This window comes from Drosophila willistoni, chromosome 3R, assembly GCF_018902025.1.
Source record: "Drosophila willistoni isolate 14030-0811.24 chromosome 3R, UCI_dwil_1.1, whole genome shotgun sequence".
Taxonomy (NCBI): domain Eukaryota; kingdom Metazoa; phylum Arthropoda; class Insecta; order Diptera; family Drosophilidae; genus Drosophila; species Drosophila willistoni.
The window spans coordinates 3188139-3205277 of NC_061086.1; the positions used below are offsets into that span (position 1 = coordinate 3188139).

A 17139-nucleotide genomic window follows, 5' to 3' on the forward strand; every position below is an offset into this window, starting at 1 on the left:
TATGATACTGATATACATTTTGCATATTTAAAGCACAAAACAGAAAACAAAAAAGGAAAACCAACCCTCTGGGCAGAGCTGAGTAGGGCTTGGTGGAAATAAAGAAAAACACTTAATTCAATAATAAATTGCCACCGCAAGAACCAAAGAAACCGCCGCGATATTGAGACAAAGTCGGAATCAGAAGCCCACAGATAACCAAGTAGCAAATTTAGCTCAGTCGCAGTAGCAAGGGTGAGTGCTGCTGATAAGGTGGATAGGGGGGGAGGAGAAGGGGGAAAAGCCAAGCCCAGTCGTGCCTTACTGACAACAACTTTTGATCAAATTGGGTATGAGGGGGGTTTGTCGGTAGGTAAGCGTAAAATTCATAATCATGAATGCTTCACTTAAAGTTGCGCCCAAAAAATGAAAGCCACCCCACAGGGACAAAAGGAAAAATGGAATAGATACATACATATATATATACATACATATAAATATATATGAGTACGATATATAAGTATCGTAGTAGAGCAAGGACCCTGAGGGAAACCAAAAGGCATTAAAAACGAAAGTCAAGGAAGCTGCTGCTGCCAATTCAAAAACTACGCAGGGCCTAATACATACAAACATATACATTATATACCAGTCAGTGTGTGTATGTGTATGGGTGTGCGTGAGCGGCCATTGTTGTGCAGGGCGAAACAACCCCGTACTGATTCCATCTCACTCTCACAGCGACAGACAGACAACAAATCGATGAATGAAGCAAAACCAAAAGCAGGCCTGACCGCATGCTACCCTGTGTGTGTGAGTGTGAGAGGGACAGAGAGAGAGAGAGAGAGAGAGAGAGAGAGAGCGTGTGTAGGTAGCCCACTCTAGGTAGGTCCTGGTCCCTGGGTTACTCTCAATGAAGAAAGATTCTCTTTAAATTGTGCGCCACTCGGCCAGGAGAGCTCAGTTCGAGTTGAGATCTTGCAACGCACGCACACACACCACGCCACGCACTCTCAAGTCTAAATTATAGTGAATCTTTTGCCGCCCGAGTTTTAAAGTGAATATATATTTAGGAATCATGTCGACCATTAACTTGCATCCACCCCAGACCTATTCGCGTCTATTCCGTCCATGGGATTCTACACAACGTCAGGCTCAGACGCCTCCACCAGCTGGCCCTCCAGCAAGGATAGTGAAATGTGAACCCGAAACAGTGACTGTCAAAACGGAGCTCCCCACAGCAAGCAGCAGCAGTGGCTATGGTCATGATAGCGATCGGGACTCCTCGTCGGCATCGTCTTCATCGAGCAAGTCCAGCTATGAGGATAGCCTGAACATTAGCAGCTACACACGAACCTCCACGCCGCTATTGGATGCCGCACTACAGCCGGCTTACTCCTCCACATCGCCAGCGGTGCCTTCTGCATCTCAGCAAGAGCAGCCTCCATTCCTACCCGGGGCCAGTGATCTGTACTATGCTGCTGCCGCAGCTAATGCCGCCGCAGCTGGTTTTGCCATGGATCCCTTTACCTTGGGCCTGATGGAGCAGGAGTATGCCCGTGTAATGGCCGAAGATGCCCAACTCAAGGCCATGAATGCCCGCAAGCAGCGGCCAAAGAAATTCAAATGCCCCCATTGCGATGTGGCCTTCTCCAATAATGGCCAGCTTAAGGGACACATACGCATCCATACCGGTAAGTTAACTAACTAAACATGACAATTGGCCATAAGACTAATCTCAGGATTTCCTTTATAGGTGAACGTCCATTCAAATGCGATGTGGATACCTGCGGCAAAACATTCACACGCAACGAGGAATTGACCCGTCATAAACGTATCCATACAGGACTGCGTCCATATCCATGCAGTGCCTGCGGCAAGAAGTTCGGTCGTCGTGATCATCTCAAGAAGCACATGAAGACGCATATGCCACAGGAACGCCAGCTGGCGCCGGCAATCTTTGTGCCAATGTATCCATATCTGTATGGCTACTAGACAAAGCCAAAGACCAGCGGCTCTCCAGCGATCTGTGAAGCGCTTGCACGCTATAAAAATGCCGGCCAATATACTTACCTCTATAAATTCCTAAATCCCTTACGATATTGCAATCTGCAACGATCTACCTCAGCCGTACCTGACGCAAAACTGGCGCACAACTACTCATCTATTTCTCATACACTCAGGGACAGATGGATAAGCCCCCATCCAATGCAATCCATTCTATACACTATACAACATAAGACGATACGATACGATGCGACGATATATGCAAATATTGAGCTATTTATTTTTTAATGAATATTTACACACTACTTCCACCAACGTGACGCTTCGGGAGCGTAAAGAACCCACACACATTCACATACGCACACAGACACACACATACATACATACATACGTGTGTGTAAATACCTCCTTAAGTGATCCTTTCTCATATGCTAAGCGATTAAGAGATTTAAGAAATATACACAATACAAAAACGATATTGATAAATATAGATTTAAGTACAATTTTTCACATTTTTTATGCTGAATGAGCGGTTACTAGCAATATACGATTAGGATATATATACATACTTATATACACATTTCTATATATAGAGAGAGATGTATGCCAGATCTATGTAGTTAAATATATATATAAATAACGTTGATTTTACGATTTATGAAATACAATACAAACAATGAGACAAATGCAATTTACATTTCTAATTCATTCAAAACTCTAAGTAAAAGGGGGTAAAATGTTTTGTAGCTCTGACCATGACATCTCAATCTCAGATTTCCTCTTGTCATGCCGGCAAAATCAAAGACTAATCTGCAGTTTGCATGCATCGTTTCAACCATTAGATTCATTAAAATGTTTGAATTTACAAGTCATTTTTGGACATAATTTGCAAGAAATGAATAGCCAAAAGGAACAAAAATTTCATTCAGAAAAACGGCAGGAAAAGTAACCATTAAAGGGGGTAAATTAATTGACTTGGACTCGTACAACGATGCCACAAACCGATGATGAGTGTGGCCCTCTTGTAGAACTGATCATTTCGGGCAGTTTCTCACAGTCCTGCATCTGCAATTGTTTCGCGTCGCTGTGCCATTACTCACCTGACTTGACTTTTGCGTCATTCATAAGGACAATGGATAGATTGGGTTTGTGTGTGGGTCGGGTGGACAACTTGGCATCTAGGCTCCTAGAAACCTAGACACAATGTCTGCAGTATTTCAAATTTGTTATGCGATCAATCGGATCTACACCCTGGTCAATATCAATGCAACAATATGACAATAGCTGCTGCAATTTTTGAATTTCGGTTACTATTCACAGCCTTATTTCCAATTTTTTTTGTCGTCCTCGAAACAAAGGAGCAGGGGTCGCTTGATAGGGGCGTGCATGTCTCAATGTGAGACGCTACCTGTGTCCTGAGAACAAGTTTCCCAGGCCAGACAAAGCGTCGTCGACCAGGTTGCACAAGTGTCTAGGACACTAAGGTCTCCCTTTGAATTCAATAATTATGTTTGCTGCCAGACACAGCGGCTACGACGAGGGCCGATCAAACATATATTTTTCAATCGCTTTCGATTTCGTCAATATTTGCCATCGATACGGTCTTTTATCTGGGTTACTTTTGGGCCTTGTTATGTAAGTAATTGCTGTCAATTAATTTTCATAGGGTTAGCATTTGAGTGACAATCAACCTCAGATGAGATATTCCCGAGTGTGGGAAGCATTCACAATACGAAATACATGTCCAGCGATCACTTGCACGTTCTGACAAATGGCGAGCAATTGAGGAACGTAAAGAATTAAGCCATTAGGTCAATATGCACTACACAACGTTCAATGTGACGGATTTTATTTATTCGTTTCATTTGGAAATATCAAAGGTAAAAGTTGAAGGTACATAGAAATCTGTATCTAAACAAATTTGAAATATTTATGACACATCAAGGCATTTGAAGAAGTACATATAATAACTATTTAGGTATTTATTGTCCATAGAGAAAAAGAAGAAACCTTTTATTCGGTGATAATCTGCAAGTACATTTTAATATAAAACGATAGTCAATAGGTCCGGCAGGGCAGCAGATCGTGCAGATTTCTATCTGCATATTTTAGTATATAGTCGAACATGTAAAGAAAGAGAACTATATGACCTTCAAGTTTTATTTGTCACAGCTACAGTTTTTTTATGAGAACCGATTAATAGTTATCAGTATTGACTTCTTAAATAAATATAAACTATAAAACAATAATTTATTTATACATTTATTCAGTAATAAAGAACAATAAGAGTCGAAATTGTTTTCGATTCCGAACATATTCGTCGTTTCCAAAGGATAACCAAAGCGATTTAAAAATGAACCCGTATATGTACCTAAAAAACGATTCCGAAGTGGGAACACATCTATATATGTATATGTTAATTCAAAACTATAATTTTTAATAGGATTTTAATTTCTGAATTCTCTTTACACTTTCTAAACTTTATAGGGAATATATGTAATGCATTTCGGTTAAAGACCATTTCAATTGTAAATTATAGACATGAAATTGCGTCAAGACTGTTATTTCGATCCAATCTCGAATAATTCGTGGAAATTATTATTGTAACCAAAATACAATTCCAACTACATATACATAACAGAGCATTGTTCCTAGAGACAATATCAAATCGAAGTAAAAGTCATTTCCTAACAAGAAAGTAGTTTGGCTATCAATATCCCAATGACATCTTGGAACAATTGCCACGTAGGAGGCTAGAATGTAAACCATTCATGACCACAAAGAGGCCAAACAAAAGTCATCGGGTGGTCTTCAAAATTTGGTCCACACAAAATTTCGCAACAAAATAATTGCCCAGATCAAGACTCTAAGGACAATTTCTTGCCAGTGCCAGGACCAATTCCAGTTCGAGTACGAGTACGAGTGTGAATTCTCGGGCGGCCACCCAGTGAGGTAGCTGGGCTAAGTGAAAAATTGAAATGTCTTTTGTGCCACTAATAGAGAAATATACGGGCCCATAATTTCGCAATGCAACAAAAGCCGAGTTGAAGCAATTGAATGAAGAGCAGTGCAAAAAAGGGCGAAAAGAAACAAAAAAAAGGAAAAAGAAATGAGCATCTAGTGAAATAAAAAATGGTGCCGGATTCATAGTTGGTATCACTGGCTACCTTTCACAGCGCCAGTTCTTGGGTGAGCAAAGTGCCATGAATGTTTTCAACCCCTCGACGAACAACCCTCAACCTCATCCCTTATACAATCACACCAACACACACACAAACAGGGAGACAGGGTACACACAGGGACGCATCCAAGGACTAGGGCAAGGGCAAGGGCAGGAGCAGGAGCAGGCAGGGGGTAGTAGCAGTCCGTGGCTGACGTTTTATACAAAGTGTCAGAGGATCCATTTAATTGGAAAATTTATTGGTCAGCAGCATAGGAGACAGTTTGTCTGGCCCTGGTCGTAGCCCTCTTGTTGGCTTTTCTTTTGGATCGCTTGTTTGTGGTTGCTGGAAATGCTTTCACAATGCCACGGAGTAGTGGGAGAGGGAGAGAGTTGTAGTAGATGATACTATATTTATTTATACACACTCTCGACAAATTCGGGTAAAGAAAACGGATTTACGAGGAGCAAGGTGCCACAGTTTCCAAGTAGACTGACAACGTGTGTGGCTGGCATGTTGGTATTTCTATTGATGAGATTTCTTTTTCCATCTATGGGTATATCTCTGTGTGTTCCTGTTGCTCAATATTTCCCTTTTAAGCGATTGTGTTTTCCACACAGCTAATCCTAGGCGGAAAAGTGGGTATGTCCCGACACACGCTAAACGATGCGTTTATCTGCATAAACACTCTTAATAAGTCGATTGTCTGCTTCCTAATCTTGCCTCGAAGTCTGGACGGATGCGGCTAATGAGCCTGTCTCACAATTGTTATCTTCTCATGCAAATGCATGCAATTTCTGCCTTAATCCTAACGCCGGGACTTGCATAACATGAGACATACTTACATATATACTTACATATATTTGTAAGTACATCTATCTGTATGTACAACCAGATATGTAGAGAGTGACAACACATGGTCATATCAACACACATGGCCGTTGTTCCTAAGCTGTTTGCATAGGCACAGAAAGACAAAGCGATAGCAGTAATTGTCTGATATCGGCAGCTAAATACCGATTTTGGCAAATAGTAACTGGTTTAATATAAACTACCTAACTAGCTAACTTTTGTTGAAAAAGTTAATGAAAAACTAAGACTAGACTGTAATTCAAGATTCGCCGAACCTGATGTTCTTTAAAAACATTATAGCTAAAGTGCTTTTATGCTAAGCTTTTTTTCTTGTTCTCAATTTGAATCATAAATATCTTAATAGTTAAATCCGGGAAACTATCTTTCAAGTAAAGTCGAACCGTTTACGTCTTTCCAATTTTGGTCACATATAATTTCATTTATATGAAATTATAACTTTTGTTTATAATGAGTTAACACCTTTAACTCCTTGGGTATTATATAATTTAAAGTCCAAGGATAAATTAAATTAAAGTAAACCAATGGAATTTTGGGTATTTTTTGCGAAAATTTCTGACCAAAATAATTAATTTATCCATCAAATAGTATTACTGAATTAACTGTTTAAAGAAACTGTAAAAGTAGTTCAATGGTTAATTGAAGGGGTCATCAGCTAATCATCAAAGGAGTCCCGGCGGTAGTCCCATTTCATCCCGATAAAGGCGTCAAGTTCTGTGAAAGTTTTCATCTATGAATAACCACCATGTATTATTTTAGAGGCTTTGCATTAGCCTATCTTGTGATAAGGTTCAGCATTCCTTATCTGGTATCCAGTTTGGAAATTTTCCTAAATTGTTCTAGCTTGATTCAAGATGTGATAATACCAAGAAAAAATATACAGCCGTTTTAAGATTGTCAGGAAATCCTTCAATATCCTTCTACAAGCAAAAGATTGAATCTCGCAGATCCAACTTTCATCATTTCTTTTGAGTTAAATAAACAATTTATCCTTTTTCCAAACCAACAACAGGCAGACCAACAAAAGCCATGGAAAAAGTGAAATTTTAGATTAATTGCTAAACTTTTTTGATTTTAAGTTAAATAAAAAAGTACAATTCATTCCCCATCAAAAGAGCTATTTTTTGTAAATAAGAATTAAAATTATTAACACATTTATAATACCCCTTTAATATGAATATTTAATGCTTAAATTTTGGCTTTTATGGAATTGTTATTATATTTGTTTCTATAATCCTCGCTCGTTTTATCATTAACATTATTATATAATAACATTTTTATTGCAATATGTATCTCTGTGAAAGTCTATCGGTTATCACGAATTCCGCCGGGTGTACATATTAGGCATTGAAATCTGTTAAAAAGTCCGTAGATTCTAAGCTTAAATCGGAAATAAGAATTATTTGAAATTGTTTTATTAAACGGACAGTCTTCAAGAGCTCCAAAGATAAGAATAGATCATAACTAATTCTATGATAAAGCTGAAAGCTGAAATTTTGCATGTAGGCTTGTATATACTGCAGGCGTTGTATATCTCGGATTCAGCCGGATCGGACCACTATATCATATAGCTCCCATACAAACGGCAAAGTCACGAACAGTGACTTTTCTCAATAACTTCGTTATTTTCTTAGCTATTGTCATGAAATTTAATATTGGTGAGTTAATTACACATATAAACGACTGTGCCAAATTTGATCAAGATCGGGTGACTATATCATATAGCTCCCATAGGAGCGATCTTTCGAAAACAGTGACTTTTGTCAATTACTTCGTTACTTTTGAAGCAATTGTCATAAAAATTTATATTTCTCAGTTTAGCATAACTATTAATAACTGTGCCAAATTTGATTAAGATCGGGCGACTATATCATATAGCTCCCATAGGAACAATCGGTGGTGAACAGTGACTTTGATCAATAACTTCGTTATTTCCTAAGCCGTTCTTTCGCAAATATTAGACCTTTTACTCAAAAAACTTGCAAGGGTATACAAACTTTGACGCGGTCAAAGTTAGCCCCGGCCCTCTGGTTTTCCATATACATACATGTGTACATATATTATAATTGAATTTTACACATTTATGTAGATAAAAACTTGAGAAATCTACATGTTTGTTATACTAATAATGCAAAATAAAGAAATGTGACAATGGAGAATGAAAAACTTCATTTAAATGATAAAGAAACACTTTATATAAAAATATAATGGCAAAGTACATAAAATAAAAATCTAGTCGTGAAAAGAATATAGACATACTTGTTGTGAGAGATTAATTGAATGGCTGATTGCTTATTGAAATTTGTTTAAAAATCTTCTAAAGTCAATGCGATGTTTGACAATGGGTTATTGCATGAGTTCTCCCTAAATCTGCCACCCTGACGACCCTCGATCAAAAACACGTTTATCATAATTTGATGCAATTGCAATTAGGATCAAACAAGAACTGAAGCAAAACCAAAACAACACCCGAGGTGCGCCCAGCTGGATGGTGAAACCAAACCAAAATCAATAGGGTTTTGGAATGGGAATAGGTGAACAGTAGGTGGTGCCGGAAGTGTCCGCAAAATACCCGACTTCCCATCAACATGAGCCCAAAACAAACTAATCAAAACTAATGATGACATAATTGGCTCGATGGGTCCAAAGGAAGCAGCAGCCCGGTTGTGAGTCCTAAGAATGATGTAGGAAGTGGCTGCCTCAGGCCGAGCGAGACAAAGCCGCAGACATTCTTTGCTTCGTCCTGGCAAGGAAACAGCCATCAGTCAGAGGTGTTCGATCACAAAGACAGGAACAAGTTGAAAATAAAATAAATAAAAAGAGAGATAAAGAAACAAAAAATAGATAATTGATTTGATTGCAAAATGCAATGCGATGACACTTGGATTTTGCTACCCCAACGTGTGGTCCTGTGCAGCAATTAGCTGGAAGGAAATTGTTGTGACACTTGGTAAAAAAAAATTAAGGCTAAATTCTTGAGTAATTCATCATGACAATGATGCTGCCACACAGATTGCTTGCTTTCTTCTTTTATATGTATATATGTTTTTAATCATAATTGACTTTTCGCTCAGAATCGGATGTCACCCTGTGGCGTAGCGTGTGCTACCAATTCCCCGGAGAGCTGGAACGCGGACTACCTAAGTGTTTCCACAAACTTTATGGTTGCTTTAAGCACGTTAAGTCTGGATGAATGGAAACTGCGTTCTAAAGTTTTAAAGTGATATTGAGAATTTCTTTTTACCCATGAAATGGTTGACACGCTTTAACCGAATAACTCGGCCTATCGTGTCTTTCAGTGGCGGATCCATGTGGAGAAACTGGGGGCGGAGAGAAGAGTTCCCCTCCCAAAAGATTCGCAGACAAAAACCATGCTCTTACAAAATCTGCCGCAAAATCTTCCTGGTACCTTCTTCAGAAACATGATTTTAGTATTGCAAAGTCAGCCATCAGATCTTAATCTTATCATCGTTTTAAGTGCTGTATTAACGGATAAAGCTAAGCAAGTCCTTAGCATTGTCTACCGCGATTCAAATGTATTCAGTACAAATGAATGCCAAATTCATAGACTGTCATGGCATTCGGTTTTTAAGCGTTTCTAACGACATCGATAGCGATGATGACTTGGATAAAGTTGCAGAATCAAGATACTTATGGGTTAGAAGTTGATCGAATCTAACTTTATTGTCGATATTGAAGAACAAATGACTCAAAACCAGGAACCGTAATCATTATAAGTTATACAAAACCAGAGCGCCGGGGCTAACTTCGAAGTTATTTGGTAACTTTTTTTTTACCCATAGCCATCAAAGTGGAAAAAGTTTTATCTAAAAAGGCTAATGTTTGCGAAAGTACGGCCCACAGGAAATGACGAAGATATTGATCAAGGTCACTGTTTTCCACCGATCGTTCCTATGGGAGCTATATGATATAGTCACCCGATCTTGATCAAATTTGGCACAGTCGTTTATAGGTGTAATAAACTCACCAATATTAACAATAGTTTAGGAAATAACGAAGTTCTTGAGAAAAGTCACTGTTTGTGACTTTGCCATTTGTATGGGAGCTATATGAAATAGTGATCCGAATCCGGGATATGCAAAATTTCAGCTCTGTAGCTCTAACGGTCGGACATGGCTATATAGCCTATATCGACTCAGCTTCTCATGCAAGAACATATGTACATATATACTTTATGGGGTCGAAAACGGCTCCTTCTGTGCGTTACAAACATCTGACCAATTTTATTATACCACTGCAAGGGTTTAAAAATAAAGTTTGAACATAATTTTTCTCTTTTTTTGCTCAAAATAAAACTCACTTTTAAAAATCGGATTCTGTGTCAAATATTTTCAAAATGTTTTTGCATTTTAGTTTCAAACCGATATCTGGGTTAATAAAAAATTTTACATATTTCGTTAATAACTTAGCAAAACCGTCCCCTGTGCGACGGACAAGAGGTATTACACGTGTCGAGATTGCATTGGGCCTACGCTGCTAAGGTAAGCAACTGTACCAAATATTGCCCCAAATATTATTACATCTTCAGAAGCGTATAATGAAATATAATCTGTCCATCTGTCGCATATACAAAATTTTATTTAAAACTTAATATATCTCTTTTAATGTTGCTCTGATGTACTTTTTGTTTTCAAAAAGGGTGAGTTTGTCCAGGTTATTAATTGATTTGCTGTTAATAATATTTTAAACACACAATATTATTTCAAAACAAGGGTATAAATATCCGGCTATCCAGCGAATTCTATAAAAATCATGTAGAAGGGTAAAGCGCATTCGGAGCGAACACTTTATTGGAAATGTCTAAAGGCGCGAATGTTAATGAATGATACATGTGGGCATTTCCGCGGTGTTGCTACGGACGTTCGTACACATCCAAAGTTAAAATGAAGTAAGTAAGTCGTCTCGCCGACTTGGGTATACCATACACCAGGTGAAACAAATATTTAAAATTTCGAAAACCAAATGTATGTCTATTAAATTGTTTTAACATGCCTCATAACATATGCTATATCGCTCACTCTACAAACACACGAGCACTCTAGCACTCTGCCCTTATGGATCGCGTAGTAAAATATGTTCATACGTATATTTTGCATGTTACAAACATGTCCGATTTCAATCAAATTTGATAGTTTGATAGAAATAGATAAGGTTTATTAGTCTGCAAATTTGATCGCGATGGTCAAAAAATTGCAAGAGCCAATCGGTTTTTTCTTAATTATGGAGGCGGAACTGGGCGTGGCAACATATTAAAATATATATATTCTGCGCGCATACTAAGCCAGTACACATACTAAATTTGGTGACTTTAACTCTATTAGTTTTCGAGAAAATCAGTTTTGTTTAATTTTCGGGGGCGGAAATGGGCGTGGCAAAATTTTTAAACAGTCAATATCTGCGCGTCTATTAAGCTAGCTTACATACCAAATTTAATGTCGGCAGCTTACATAGTTTTTAAGAAAATCTGTTTTTTGTAAATTCCGGGGGCGGAAGGAGGCGTGGCAAAAAGTTGGAACAATTTTTTTTTGCGCGCTAACTAAACGAGTATATAAACCAAATTTGATGTCTCTATCTGCTATACTTTTTAAGAAAAATAGTTTTATGTAAATTGTGGGGGCGTGGCCAAAATTCCAATTAACTTTATATATTTACATACCACACGAGTCTACATACCAAATTTGATGGCTCTAGCTCTTATAGTCTCCGAGATCTACGTGTTCATACAGACGGACGGACGGACGGACATGGCTAGATCGACTCGGTTGTTGATCCTGATCAAGAATATATATACTTTATGTCGGAAACGTCTCCTTCTGTGCGTTACAAGCATCTGACCAATTTTATAATACCCTCTGAAAGGGTTTAAAAATTGTAGTAAAAAGAGCGATAATGTTTTGTTTGTGTATTGATGAATTGGGTTGCAGGGAAAGAAATTTCAAAATGAAAAAAATATTATTTCCAAGGACTGCAAGAGTTCGGCTATGCCGAAGTTAGCTTCTTTGATATTTTCGTATATAACTGTATGATATTGTGGTCCGATCCTGACGATTTTCATACTTTATCTTACCCGATTTATAAGTAGTGACGGGTGGGTTTCCCCCGGTCCCGCAGTTTTCAGAAGGGCCCGCGCTACATCACAGTCGAAAATAGCGGATTTATTTGAAGGGAAGTACATGGCATGCCATGGACATGGTTATATCGACTAAGCTTCTCATGTTGATAATGAATATATAGACGCAAACGTTTCCTTCAGCAGTATAAAAAAAGTATAAAAATATTCAAAACACTTCCAATAGATAATCTTTAGTTGTCTTTTTAACTTGCATTTATGGGGAGAATTAACAATTTACATTGAAAAACAAACATTTGGTTTAATCATATATATTTTTATAAAACTTTCAGGGAGCGCTTGGATTAACAATACGCATATGTAAACAATGACTTTGTTTTTTACATTTCTTATGCAAGATAGTAAAAAAAGTTAAGTATGTAGGTTATATAAAATACTTTTGAGTATAAAAATGCATAAAATACGAGTCTGTTCCATCGAAGTTGTCTGCCATTGCATGGAGATTCATAGACTAAACAAGTATATATATATATACATATATATATTTGATATTTAAGTATAATTTCAGTAAAAGTGGCAAGCGAAAAGGCACAGATCGCTGAGATAAGCCGCTGAGATTTCTTTTCTTGCTTTGTTCCCAAATAGTTTCGAGTTGAGGTTTATTTCGGAGAGTGTCCGCTTTCCAGCGCTCTAGTACAACATTATGACCGTCCGATTCTTATCTTCACTGGGTGGCTCCAGGCGATGAAGATCTCGATGCTCACGTCGTTTGGCATACAATATTAAGGTTATGTTAATTAATACCACTAGGGTCGAGATAACGACCAGGTAGAAGCTATAGCCCAGATAGGCGAGTCCATTGCTATACCAATGTTGTTGCTGGTGTACAGTCAGCAGTACGTTGTGTATGAGATAGTTATAGAACTGCACAAGCCAGGCCACAAAGGCGACAACTTGAGCGCCTGCCGCTGCTATATTGGAAGCCAAAAGCAAAACCATAGTGCCACCGCGCTTGGCCGCCGAAGCAGCCTTTAAAACAGAGGCTATGGCAGCCACGGCACAGGCCAAAAGACCAAAACCTGTGCCCAGGGTGGTGAGCAGCCAAAGCCAAAAGCTCGTGTCGCCGTTCTCCGTGCGAATAAAATCATACACTAAAGAGGCGGGATATAAGAAGGTCACATACTGCTACTTAGAATTCTATCATTATGTTAGAGAAAAACAAACCATCGACTTGATAGGTGCGTACTCCAAAGCCAGGATTCAGATGCTGATTGCCATAGAACAGACCAAAGTTGACGTCACCGTTCGCCTCCGTCGAGTTCCCGCGCCGTGGATTTGCTCGCACCCAATGATTAGTGGTCATGCTAACTAACAACAAACCAATAGCCAAACAGCTGCCAAAGAATGTGGCAAAAACTAATGCCCGGGTGCGAATGCTCATCTTGGTCCTAGGTGATTCCCAACTGCAAGTGTCAAAAACAAAAGACTTTGATAACGAACTCGCAATCCAAAAGACTCAACAAACTTTACCTATTATTATGTACAATTGAATTATTGAACAAAGCGACAGACGCAGCCTTTGTTGAGCTCTCGGTCATCGTCCTCGCTTCGCCCCTTTGTCTTTGTTGTTTTTTATTGCAGTTTTCACTTTCGGGAAATGGAAAATTTCTCCTGTTGCCGACGCCGTCAATATCAGATGTTTAAAGCTGTCGTCCCAATGTTTACGTCTTAGACATCAAAGTAGGCACATTATCCAGAATTTTTGTAGTAATTTACTACAATATTGTTGTAAGTAATTATAATAAATAATAATTTCGCCCTTTGCGACTTGCGAATTCGCCCAGCAACAAACACATCGACGAATTCGCCGCAGTTTACCGAATAAGTACATATTCGCCGTGAAAATTTAACATTCGCCGTAAAAAATTGGTCGTAAAAATTCGCGGCGAAGTGTGTGCAAAGTCTGAGTAAAAAGTGAGCCGGAAGTTCTAAGGTCTGAGTAAAAAGTGAGCAAGTGGCTGGGCGGGCACATTTAAAAAAAAATATGTTTGCTGGATAAATAAAACCGTCATAATGAATGAAATATAGTTATTTCGAAATAACAAAAAATGTTCGTTTTAGCTATTTATGTAAATTCATTACAATTTTAGCAAATTCTACTACAATTATAGAGCACAGAAGAACTTCTGTAAGAGATTACTATTTTTTAAATATATTAATGTTAAACCAATAACCTTTCATACAATAATCCAATTATATATTCTATAGACAAAAAGTAATTATGTTCAAGTGTCAAATATTATTTCACATACAAGTTCCGTTAATTGCATTCTTAGTTTTTGCTTACAAATTCCCCACAACAACTTCATTGCGTGTCAAGCTAAGGTATGGCCTAGGACCTCCACCGATTGGCCTGATGCCGCATAAGCTTAAAACTCAAAATACAAAATAACCACCAACAACAACAACAACAACAACAACAACAACAGCACACAAACCAACAGCATAAATTTATGGCCAAACGATAAGCGCCGGCCAAAAAGTTGAAGCTTCAGCTTGTGAGCTGCCCAAAATTGGACAAGGAACGTGCGTCGAGAGCAAAGTAGAATTTAGTAGCTGTCAAAGGCATCAGCTGTGGCCGGGGCAACACCTACAGACGAAGCCGAGGTAGCACCAGCAGCAGCGACAGCAACAGCAGCACGCAAAGAATGCCACAGGTGACTCTGAAGATATGCCATTATTACAGAAGAGTCTGCCTAAAATGTTCACCGAATGGAAAGATGTCTTCTCGGAAACTGTAATAAGACCAAAAAGTTTAAAATTTCTAAATTATTACTATCCTCACTCAAAATTCCATAAAGGTTACTCCTAATGGGTTTGCAGAAGTTTTTGAAATGAGAAAAAAGAGGTCATCAATAATATACCAAATATATAGGTACTCCTGGATTTTCTATCCGTCGAAAAAACGTAGTCCAATGAGTTCCTGATTTCCAGTGGGCTGTGACTGCAAATGAAGGAATTTAAAAATTTGTTTAACCTATGAATTGATCGGTTCAATGTTCAATAACAAACTCAATGCAGCTGTTTTTGCTGCTTAAAACGGTAATTGAAAATCAGGCTCCACTGTCTTGTGGCTGACTTGTCCCCTACCCAACTTTGCGTGCAAATGGCGAAAATGTAAAGAGGACGGTCTGTAAGAGAAGTCCACCCCATCCCCAGAGTCCGATGGTGGCCTGTGTGACTTTATAAGGCTGATGCTGTCAGTTGTTTTTAGTCAGGCTCATTGGCAGCTTTATTGCCAAGCTTACACACGGAGAGAAAGGAAGACAGAGAGAGAGAGAGAGTGAGAGAGAGAAAGAGAGTGTGTGTGTGGCCAGTTTTTAAACTGCATACCAATCATAAATACATATAAATATGAATCTCAATGCACTTTGCAGGCGCTCAGTTGAGGACCCACACCAAGCACATGGCTACAGCTCAGCTAGCAGCAACCTCTTTAGCCTTGTGGTGCGAAGATGCAAAACTGTTCTTGGCTATACTCTGGGCCTTGGCTAACAAGATGCCTAACACATGAAATTAGACTGCACCCGATGCACGTCCAGCGATAGAAGATGACGACGACTACTACGACAAAGAGGAAAGTACTGATCGTGCTCTAAGAACAACAGCAAACTAATTAACATATTCAAATATTTGTCGCATTGTTTTCACAGTTTTCCCAGTCCTCAATCGCTCCTTTACTCTCTCCCTCACTTACAACTCACATACATAAGTCTCCAACCTCTCCCCCGTATGTTGTATGTATATATATTGAAAACCCATTTTACGGTTTCATGCTTGGCAGCCATTCCGCGTTCTTAGGTTCTAACAGGCAGTCGAAGGCCAGCGGCTGGCGACCATGCCCATACCACGCCCCATCCTCAGCCTGCCTGCCTGCCTGCCTGACCATCCATCCATTGCTCCATTACTCCAATGTACAGCATTGGTGCACCATCTTCTTCTGTAGACCCGTTGGCGCTATTTTTATCGCATTTTAAAAGGCTATTTGTAGTTGTTTCACCAGGAAGTGGCATAAATTCACATCGCATAATGGCTGTGAATAAATTATTTTTCTTTAGCTGTAGCTTCCTCGCTCCATTGATACCTGATAAGCTCCGTCGAGTAGTTTGCTGCGTTGCGTTGCTGAATGAAATAAAACACTAAAAACGGACAAATGTAATAGAATAAAAAAAGCCAAATTCAAATCCATCCGCCGAACAATGCACTTGGTACATACATAATCACTTACTGTGATTCTTGTCCTGCTCTTATTATTGTTGCTGGAGCTGCTGTGGATTGGCTAGGGTGACTAGCCTCCGGGCTTCCGTGTGAACTCAGCGAGCTTTAAAAAAGAAATGGGGGCTGGACAGGGCATGGCTCAACAATATTGAAACTTCTTGTGAAATTCTATTCAAAATACATTTTAGATTATTTTTTATAAATACACAAAAATAATCGCATTCTCATCCCCATAGTAATGCGCTTCTGATCATGATCATTTGTTCGCTTTGGTGCTAAAAAATTCTACGATGTTATCAGAGTTATTCGTAGTTAGCTACTTTAGTAATACGTTAAAAAAGTATAATAAAAAAGGAATGCTACTTTGAACTATATAGCTTTCGCTGGAAAAAGGGCTTCAAGGGGCGTCTTGAGTCAATCCAGGTGGGGCACCAAACCTTTGCTAGAAAGGGCGCCAAGTAATGAAACAAGGAGTAAGAACAAAAGGAAAAACCAATCAGTTTTCAAAGAGGCGTCTACTTTTTGGGTGAAGTACTTTTATGATTTAGGAATATTTACTTCGGCGATCCCATTTGGTTATATAATTCATTAAACTTTATAGTACAATGCCAAAACTAGTACGAATTTATAAAATAATAAAAATCTCAATACACATCTAGAATATAAATGAAGTAAGTAAGTCGTCTCGCTGACCTAGGTATATCATACACCAGTAAAACAAATATTTCAAATTTATAATAACAAATGCATTTGCTT

General features: G+C 38.7%; 2 protein-coding genes across 2 annotated transcripts; one reads left to right on the forward strand and one right to left on the reverse strand.

Moving 5' to 3' along the window:
• The first annotated feature begins 924 nt into the window (after positions 1–924).
• On the forward strand, positions 925–2473 carry LOC6650690 (zinc finger protein 358). The gene is made up of 2 exons (XM_002072701.2): positions 925–1670; positions 1733–2473. Exons 1-2 carry the CDS (start codon positions 1055–1057, stop codon positions 1969–1971), a joined length of 855 nt encoding a protein of 284 aa, XP_002072737.1. The 5' UTR covers positions 925–1054; the 3' UTR covers positions 1972–2473.
• A 9927-nt stretch (positions 2474–12400) lies between these two features.
• On the reverse strand, positions 12401–13970 carry LOC6650691. The gene is made up of 3 exons (XM_002072702.4): positions 13636–13970; positions 13330–13568; positions 12401–13256 (listed from the first exon to the last, which is right to left on the reverse strand). The coding sequence occupies exons 1-3, from the start codon at positions 13701–13703 to the stop codon at positions 12796–12798; spliced, it is 768 nt and encodes a 255-aa protein (XP_002072738.2). The 5' UTR covers positions 13704–13970; the 3' UTR covers positions 12401–12795.
• Positions 13971–17139: the final 3169 nt, after the last annotated feature.